This window comes from Gigantopelta aegis, unplaced genomic scaffold (genome assembly GCF_016097555.1).
Source record: "Gigantopelta aegis isolate Gae_Host unplaced genomic scaffold, Gae_host_genome ctg1970_pilon_pilon, whole genome shotgun sequence".
In the NCBI taxonomy this organism is placed as follows: domain Eukaryota; kingdom Metazoa; phylum Mollusca; class Gastropoda; order Neomphalida; family Peltospiridae; genus Gigantopelta; species Gigantopelta aegis.
In genome coordinates, this window is record NW_024532815.1 from 68,211 (window position 1) to 78,807 (window position 10,597).

The 10,597-nt window shown below is 31.6% G+C and overlaps 2 protein-coding genes across 2 annotated transcripts; one reads left to right on the forward strand and one right to left on the reverse strand.

The window, feature by feature from the left end:
• The first annotated feature begins 802 nt into the window (after nt 1-802).
• Nucleotides 803-3,379, forward strand: LOC121391220 (CYFIP-related Rac1 interactor B-like). Its single transcript, XM_041522919.1, has 7 exons — nt 803-859; nt 956-1,021; nt 2,238-2,381; nt 2,595-2,674; nt 2,779-2,905; nt 3,132-3,199; nt 3,316-3,379. Exons 2-7 carry the CDS (start codon nt 956-958, stop codon nt 3,377-3,379), a joined length of 549 nt encoding a protein of 182 aa, XP_041378853.1. The 5' UTR covers nt 803-859.
• Nucleotides 3,380-4,090: 711 nt separating this feature from the next.
• LOC121391224 (band 4.1-like protein 3) lies at nt 4,091-10,597 on the reverse strand. Its single transcript, XM_041522922.1, has 8 exons — nt 10,361-10,597; nt 7,567-7,701; nt 7,112-7,248; nt 6,618-6,779; nt 6,103-6,275; nt 5,934-6,007; nt 5,318-5,680; nt 4,091-4,261 (listed from the first exon to the last, which is right to left on the reverse strand). The coding sequence occupies exons 1-8, from the start codon at nt 10,595-10,597 to the stop codon at nt 4,091-4,093; spliced, it is 1,452 nt and encodes a 483-aa protein (XP_041378856.1).

Consider the following 10,597-nt stretch of genomic DNA (forward strand, 5'->3'; position numbering starts at 1 on the left):
TCTCTCTCTCTCTGTCTCTCCCTCTCTCTCTGTCTCTCTCTGTCTCTCTCTCTCTCTCTCTTTCTCTCTCAGGCAATATCAAATCCCCAAAGTTCAGAACACCAAGAGAGGGCGTGGCAAGCTGTTTGTCCATTAGTACAACAGTTAAAGTCATTTTATGACTGTGCTGTTAGTTTGGAGAGAGCAGTTTGTGATATATTAATAATGTTATGTTTGCCAACAATGCCGGCTGTAGAGCATCTGGAAAAAACAACAGGTATCTATCTATTCATCCATTTCATGTATCTGCTTTATTTGTTATGTATCCATTTTAACTACCATGGATCCATTTTATCTACTATGGATCCATTTAAGCTAAAGATGTATCCATATTATATACTGTTCACTTAAAAATCATAATAAAGATGAAAGTAGTTTATTGAAATTTATTTTTTTTAAATGCTTTAATTTATATTATATATTTAAAGCCATATCATGTTTATAAATAACAAATACTTTTTATATGTGTTTATAAGTATTAAGCATTATTTACATAAACAGAGTTGATAAACATGAAAACATCTTTCATTGTATATGTTGACAAATAAATTGAGCTTATCATAACATTTCATCTCTTCTCATCCATATAAGGCAATTGACAATTAAATGTTTCTATGACAACAGATATTCTGTACAATGTATATCATATCCATATTAGGTATTTTTTGGTGTTGCTATGTTTAATGAGATTCATAGTTTGAATCCTCATATGGGCATACTAGTTAATCTATTTATAGATTGTTCTATTTTGGTCACACAGGCTATTACAAAGCAGCTGGCTCATATTTTGGATTTTACTCTCACATTTGATGAGCTAAAGGTATCACATGATATACCATATATTTCTTAAATGATCTAATAATACAAAAATGTCTAATATTGTTTTGTAAAGGAACATTAATTTATTTTATTATAGATGAATAATCCACAAATTCAAAATGATTTCAGTTATTATAGAAGAACTTTGAATAGACGGAAAATGGTAAGGCCCTTCAATTACTAGATTATTAATTAAGTCTAGAAATAAATTTAGATTGGGACAACCCCCATCATTTTAAGTGCTTAATATAAAGGTTGTATAATACACTAAAGTATTAGTATGGGACTAGAACAAGTGTCCTCAATATAGAGGTTGTATAATACACTAAAGTATTAATATGGGACTAGAACAAGTGTCCTCAATATAGAGGTTATATAATACACTAAAGTATTAGTATGGGACTAGAACAAGTGTCCTCAATATAGAGGTTGTATAATACACTAAAGTATTAGTATGAGACTAGAACAAGTGTCCTCAATATAGAGGTTGTATAATACACTAAAGTATTAGTATGAGACTAGAACAAGTGTCCTCAATATAGAGGTTGTATAATACACTAAAGTATTAATATGGGACTAGAACAAGTGTCCTCAATATAGAGGTTATATAATACACTAAAGTATTAGTATGGGACTAGAACAAGTGTCCTCAATATAGAGGTTGTATAATACACTAAAGTATTAGTATGGGACTAGAACAAGTGTCCTCAATATAGAGGTTGTATAATACACTAAAGTATTAATATGGGACTAGAACAAGTGTCCTCAATATAGAGGTTGTATAATACACTAAAGTATTAGTATGGAACTAGAACAAGTGTCCTCAATATAGAGGTTGTATAATACACTAAAGTATTAGTATGGGACTAGAACAAGTGTCCTCAATATAGAGGTTGTATAATACACTAAAGTATTAATATGGGACTAGAACAAGTGTCCTCAATATAGAGGTTGTATAATACACTAAAGTATTAGTATGGGACTAGAACAAGTGTCCTCAATATAGAGGTTGTATAATACACTAAAGTATTAGTATGGGACTAGAACAAGTGTCCTCAATATAGAGGTTGTATAATACACTAAAGTATTAGTATGGGACTAGAACAAGTGTCCTCAATATAGAGGTTGTATAATACACTAAAGTATTAATATGGGACTAGAACAAGTGTCCTCAATATAGAGGTTGTATAATACACTAAAGTATTAATATGGGACTAGAACAAGTGTCCTCAATATAGAGGTTGTATAATACACTAAAGTATTAGTATGAGACTAGAACAAGTGTCCTCAATATAGAGGTTGTATAATACACTAAAGTATTATTATGGGACTATTATGTAATAAGGAATTGATCATTTAATCTCATATTGTTCTCTTAGGAGGATGTAACTATGGGTATAGCTGGAGGCTCAGATCAACTTGATCTCCCTGATGACGTAGCTAATAGGATGTCCTTGTTTTATGCTAATCCTACTCCAATATTACATGGGCTAGCTGGAGCTACCTCACGTCTTCTAGATGAGGTAAGGTCACTGCAATTTACTTTAGATGATGTTCACAGTGTGTTTTAAATGAAGTGTTTGTAGTTTAGAACAATAGTTATACTAATTACTCATGTATGGGGATGCTCCTTTAATCAATTAACTTAATGACATAGTATGTAATTTAGCATCCATTTTAGACACCTCTATTTTTCCAGTGTTCCATATAAATATTGATGTTTTGTATCTCCACAGAATCCTAACATTACCCTAGATCACATGACAGAGTGTCTTAGTACGATGGCATCAGTCTGTAGAGTGATCAATGAGAACCCGTAAGTATATATCCATTTTACTAACAACTGTGTCCATTTATAAAGTATTCATCCATTTTATGAATTAATGTGTCCATTTAGTTTTTATCCATCCATTCTTATAGTACTTACAAATCAAGGTTTCAAAACGAGGAGACGGTCATTTTCACTTTACGAGTAATGACAGGGGCAATCATCTTGTACGATCATGTCCACCCTGTGGGAGCCTTTACTAAGAAGGCACCAATAGATGTAAGAAATCTAATCGTAGATCGTAGTAGTCTAGTAGTCTAGACTCTAGAGGTTGTCCCTGATATTAAGCAACATTAATTCAAGGCATGGTTGTTGAGTCTCCCATCATTGAAATGATCCTTCTTCTTGTTGCTTAACTTCAGTAGAGCAGTACTAATTGTTAGACATTAGCTAAAACTAAGTGACTTGGATTAATAGTCTCAAACTATCTCTTTTTTCTTTATAGATGAAAGCATCAATTAAAATAATTAGGGAACATCCAAAATGCGCTGAAGGGTTAATAAATGCGTTAAAGTAAGTTCATCCATTTAAATCAACTATATATCCATTATTTCATTTATCTATTTTTGTCTCGCTCTCTGTCCATATACTTGCCTATCTGTCCATTTAAAACTTTTATGTATCTATAGGTATAATACTAAGCATTTCAATGATGAGGCCACACCCAAAGCCACGAAATCCTTGCTATCTTAAAAGATAGAGAAGAGACAACCTTTAACTTTTTAGTTGCATTCATTAATAAAATTATATTATAATAATATTATTTACTAGATAATGTACATTGTCAGCTGTAAGCTTTTTGTAAAGAGAGTTACTCAATTTTTTTCTTTGTCAAAATACTTTAATTATAAATATTTAATTTTGTATTATTGATTAATTTTATATAATTGTTTAACATCACTTTGTTATTAATAGTTAATTTTAAAATAGAGTGTGAACTGAGATTTATCAGGAATATCACTTTTCTTTGAAGTTACTATAAGTTATAGATTCTTGTTAAGAGGAGTAGTTTGTACTTAGAATTGATGTAACATAAGATTATAGTTTGATGTAACAAGATTTATTATGATAAAGTATGTTTACAACTGTTATTCAGTTTGAGGGTATTATTTAACCACCACACCCATCTTTATCAGCGTAACAATTAATATTGACAAAAAACATCAGCATGATAATAGGGTCAATGAAAAAGGACATGTTGTCATGGTAACAAGGGACTTAAAAATGCAAACTCTGAAAATCTATATAGTGTCTCTTTTTTTGTTAGTTAATGTGTACTATTATATGTAGTTACATGTATGATAAAGATTGTTTCAATTCAGTCTAGCAATATTTTAATGGCTGAATTAATCTGCTCCTAGTGTAATCTGTATGCACATGGAGAGAGAGAGAGAGAGAAAGGTATTACGATGGAATATATTTTCTCCATACCTCTTCAAGGGCTCCACTAGCCTCCTTGTCATCTTGTTGTAAAGCATTCTTCATCAAAGCTTCTTCACGACGAAGAAACTGATGCACTTGTTTCGCTTGATCTTGTTCGTCAGTGGGAGCATGGAATTGAAGGGGGCCCCCCTCCTATAATAAAACATAATGAATATAAAAAGCAGAACTAACTTGTTTAACATGGAATAAATTAGATATGATCATCATTAAAAATTTGAACAATATCTTCTAATTTATATTGCAAGATTACAAATTATGTGAAACTAAAAACACTCTAGGATATGTCAGTAAAACTTTGGATATTTTCAGTATATTCAATCAACTATAACTTTAGTACACTGTTTAGATAGACATTGATATGTTACTAAACAATTCATTGCTTAACAAGCATTTTATACAGGGTGTGACTAGTAGGTGTGGCTTAAACCAAAGACAAAATTAGCATGCTCTCAAGATAAGCCAACCTCAACCATTTATGTGTTATTATAAGACATTGTCTTATAAGGTATTCTCTGGTTAGTAGCCAACACCACTTATATGTTTGTAATATGACCACTAATAGTAATATCATATAAATGAATGAAAGATTAAGATCTTAGCAGATGTGTGTGTGTGTGTGTGTGTGTGTGTGTGTGTGTGTGTGTGTGGTTTGATTTGTGGACTTGGTACGGATTCTGTATTTACTAGTTATATTAAGTAATTGAATTACTTAATAATAGATCATGTACGTGGAACACATTCCATTGTAGTACAAGTGTACTCTGTTAACTTATTAGTTACTATGGTAACCAGTGATAACTACTGTAGTTATCACGAGTACATTCTAAACTAGTTAACATCAGTACTTACTACAGTGACCTTGGATAGGTACTATTAGTAAGCTCTATTTTAACACAACTGTCATTAGACAGGGTAACAAGCAGGGAAGAGGAAATTAGAGGGTGGGGTTATTTCCATATCAGGAAATCATTCAGCAAGCAAAGAGAAAAAAAGAAGAGAGGGAGAGCTACCTCAGGAAATTGTTGTTTGTGAGCACCCACTGTGTGAGGGGTAGTTACACCAGAATGTAATGTTTGTGAAGAGGTAATATCCTCATAACTAGATTTGGTAGGGTCACCACGACTGAGACAGAAAGAGAGAGAGAGTAATATTAAATCTATTGTTTATCATTTCTCACCTCAATTTTACATCAGGTATTTGAGTACTGTCATAGATTGGAACGGAATGAGTTCTCTTTTTACCCACAAAGATTGGTTTCTGATCAAGTTGAACGCTAACATGTGTAGTAGCATTAGTTGATTTCGGATTTATATGATGCAAATGAAATGCAGGATCAGCATTGGCCTGGTCGTCTTCTTTAGCTCCAACACGTTCAATCTCGTATTTATTATCACGTTTAAGTATCACAAATTTGTGCGATGTTTCTGGTAAAGCATCTTTGAGACGAAACTTGACTTGAACAGATTGTTCTTCAAAGTTGTTCATATTCTTATCTTGAGGCTCAATATCGGGAGGAGCATCAAGCATATGCCAACCAATGCTACCATTATCCTGGTATTATATAAGTGTTAACAGCATTACAATGTATGTATATGTACTTGTTAATTGTAAATTTAAGCAGACAATTGTTTCTAGACTCAGACTAGAGATTTGAGACTCAAACTATCATATTAAGAGACTCATACTTTACCAGTTCAAATACAAACCATGTTAAAAAATGACATCATTATGATGTCATATTACAAACATTTAAGTGTTGGCTACAATTGTGCATATATTTGTAGTAACTGATAATTTTACTGACCTGTTTACGAGGCTCAAATTCTCGGACAATGGTTGGTTTTGTAGCTCGGAAGGAGTTTCTAGCAGGTACATAATCTGAAGAAAAGAACACAAGATAAAGGCATTCCTTATTATGGGGAACTCCTACTAATTATACAATAAATTTATGTATGCCCCTACTAATTATTTACCAAATTTCTTGGAAGAAGATTGAAGTCTTAAGCTCTGAGTGCGAACAAGGGCTGGTTCTTGTCTCTCATCCTCAGCTTCCTGGAGTTGCCTGAAAGTCCGCCCGCTATAACGAAACTTGGTACCACGTCTAAAGACCTGTTGAATACGAGATGGACGGTCTGGCACTTGTAATCTAAAGGGTTAAAAATTAATGGAAGTCTCATTGTGGTAAGTAGTAAGTACTGATGTTTACTAGTCTAGAGCTTACTAATGGTAGCTATTCTAGGTCACTGTGGTAAGTACTGATGTTTACTAGTCTACAGCTTATTAATGGTAGCTATCCTAGGTCACTGTGGTAAGTACTGATGTTTACTAGTCTAGAGCTTACTAGTGATAGCTATTCTAGGTCACTGTGGTAAGTACTGATGTTTACTAGTCTACAGCTTATTAATGGTAGCTATCCTAGGTCACTGTGGTAAGTACTGATGTTTACTAGTCTAGAGCTTACTAATGGCTGCTATAACTAAATAATTACCTAAAGAAGGTATGTTGTTCCACAGCACATTTCCAGATTCTCTTTGACTGTGGTGGATTCCCTGTATAAAATTTGACTATCCTGATATCACCAGATGTCTTACTCCCCATTGCACCACTGTCAGTACTTTGAGCATCAGCCATACTATCACTAGGACGATATCTATAAAAAGAACAACAAGAATAACTTGATGATAAGATTATGTTTTACTCTAAATATTCTATTGAACTTGGCAAAATGCTTCTCTAGAAAAGGAAATGTTTACTGATGTAATCTTGTTCTTAGATTGGGATAATAAATAGAAAAAATAGAGGATGCCCCTTTAATTAAAATATTACATAATTTACATTACACTTAATAAAGCATATTCTTGAATATTAAATAGTAATAAATAGAGGATGCCCCTTAATACATTAGACCAAATAAAGGATACATGAGGATATCAAATAGAGGATGCCCCTTTAATTAATGCATTAATTATAATCTCCATTTACCTGATGATAAACTTGTTTCTCTTGTAAGCAATCTTATTAATATTAGGCCAAGGATATTTGGCAACTTCAATATGATCATTAAATATAGAGATACCACGATACGATATGCCTACTAGCAAGACCCCACCTGTCTGGTCCTGTGTAATAGACACATAGATTTAAGATGAATGGATACATATATTAATAAATGGATGCATAAATTGGTTAATGGATACATACAAAGGAAATAGATTAGTTTAATGGACACACAAACAAGGAAATGGATATATGAATGACTAATGGACTAACTTAAAAATAACTACTAATAAATAACAACTAACAATGAAAAATAACAACTAACAATGGACGAATAGCAACAAACAATGGATGAATAGCAACAAACAATGGACAAATAGCAACAAACAATGGATGAATAGCAACAAACAATGGATGAATATATATGAAAATGGATGTACCTTAACAGCAAATAGATGCATTCCATATCGAGGCAGTTTTTTACCGATTTGCAGGAATTCGGACTCAGCTTGTGTGGGCGTATATCCCACCTTAGCTTTATGGACTTCAATAATAAGCTCTTCATAGTCATCAGGCTAGTTAAAATGGATTAATACATAAACTAATGGATATATTAAATAGATATATAAATATAGAAATAGATTAAAGAAATGGATACATGACTAAATAAATGGATTAATGAATAAAATATTGAATGGACGCATGAGTAGAATAATGGATGAATGAAATAACGGACCTGTTCCTCTTTTGGCAAAAGGATAAACTCTTTAAATTCATCAGTATATCCCGGAGCATGCTTGCTTTCGTCATAATCACCAAGAGATGCTAAGAGGAAAAACATATTATAATATGTCATATCTATTACATCACACAATGTACCTACATATTATGTGAAAAAATGATATAATATTAATATATTATATAATTATAACAAATTACTCAATTATTTTAAAATATTTCCTAAAATTTTTGTTTCGCCACACTCACACGTTCCTCCTTCTTACTATACCTTGTAACATTAGTGCTGTCAATCTGATAGCTGTCTCTCGGTCAGTAAGGACACGATTATCCTTAATATCTTGACAGAGTTGAAGGCAAAAATTATACCTAAAAAAAAAATAATATTTTCATAATTAAGTTAAATAATTAGAAACATTCTGTAATATTTGGTATTATTTTTTTGTATTTATAATTAGAATTCTAACCTGCTAATGTCTTCTTTAAGCATGCTAGGGTCACTGAGATAAAACTTGACTCCATACTTAAATCGCCACTCATTCTTCATAGCTATTAAAAAGAAAAAATAATATTAAAAGTGTACTTATAATTAGAAATCAAAATTTTAGTCAATAATATTATATATATATATATAATTTGCTAATAGTTAAGGAATTCACACAATGGTAATTAGCATATTAATACATTTAACAGGGACATACCCACAAAACCTAATACAACAGGTCTATACTTGTACATATATAATTGTACTAATAAATGTACATCTCCATGGATACCAAATAAGTAACTTGTGGTATTTGTCTATTATTATTAAACATTCTTGTGGTTCTTTGTTTATGAAAACAACACACAATACTTAGCTATTGTGAGAAGCATTCTTTAAATAGTATGCATCCATTTCTTTCCATTAATCCATTTTATATAACCAACTATCTATATATCCATTTATTCATCCATCAATGACATTCGTCCATCCATAAAACTCTTATTTAAAAATTTATTCCTAGAAAAGCGACATTCCTAACAGCTAAAATGGCTTCCCTGATCATCAATAAATGCATAGTATCATCTAATTCAATAATATGAAGACTTTGGTTAATACCATATAAATTACATATATTATCAAACATCAAAGATTTTGGAAACACTACAAATAAAGGTATTTAAAATATAACAAGAATTCCAATGTCATTTCTATAGCATCAATATAAATGTAATTGTGTTAGATAGTAAATAGAAGACAACAGATAAACAAAATGGATACATAAGTAAATAAATGGATGCATAAAGAATAAATGGACACATAAAATATATGGTATATGCTTTTAATTAGGTCATAACAAGATCCTGTTGCTTAGCAACATATATATCTTATCTCGAGTTTATTCTTGGAATAGTGACATTGTTTATAATGGAATTATAAATATTAAACAAGTCATTGACTACAGAACACTACAAGTGTACGTCTATTATATGAAGTAGATATGTATTTGTAATAATATGTCTAAGAAATGTAACAGTCTCAGTTCTTAGTATAGTCACTACATCATATGTAATGGAGTCTTATATCCGCTACAAGTAAACGAATACTAGTAACATGCTTTAGTAAAATAACTACATTAGTTCGTATGTAATGTGAGATAAGATATTTAATTTCACTATAATGGTCTAGAGTTCACTAATGATAGCTATCCTAGATAAAAATACTGATGTTTACTAGTCTAGAGTTTACTAATGGTAGCTATCCTAGATCACTGTGGTAAGTACTGATGTTTACTAGTCTAGAGCTTACTAATGGTAGCTATCCTAGGTCACTGTGGTAAGTACTGATATTTACTAGTCTAGAACTTACTAATGGTAGCTATCCTAGGTCACTATGATAAGTACTGATGTTCACTAGTCTAGAGCTTATTAATGGTAGCTATTCTAGGTCACTGTGGTAAGTACTGATGTTTACTAGTCTAGATCTTACTAATGGTAGCTATCCTAGGTCATTATAGTTAAGTACTGAGTATTCTTACTAGAAGGTACTTGATCTTTCACAGGTTTGTGAATATCTAAAAATATCTAAGAAAAAAATAAAGAGATCAAAGTACTATTATATCACATTCATTCATTTAATAATGTTCACTTATTAACCTTCTGACTATTTTCAATAAAGAAGACGGAGAAATAATCTTTTTCAAATATGTCAGCATCACTATGTATCCTCTCTATCAAATCGCCTGCTTTGACTTTGCGCTATATATGTAAATAATATATTACTAATGGATACACTAACTGAGTATGATAGATACATTATTAGTAAATGGATGAATAATGAAATGAATTGTTAATAGTTTTTAAGTGTGAAAAAATTTTATGACCAATATTCAAAATCTGTATGGATTAAATGGATGTATAATAATATAAAATGGATACATAGAAATAAAATGGATATATAAAATAAAAATGGACACATATCTATGACAATGGACACCTGCTACGTGTACTTACGTCAAGATCCACTGTCACAGTCTCACCATCAGGTAAGAACACTTTGCAATTAACAATATTTTTGTTGTCAATTCCTGTCTGCTGTGCCGCCTTACTCATGGATTTCCCATTTCCTACAGGTTGCTTGCCCTTTACCTCTTCTTCTTGAGGATTATACTCCTGTTCATTTTCCATATCACCAGGAGACCTAGGACTGGTCAGGTCTTCTAGAGGCATATCATCGACGTTAGTAGCCAT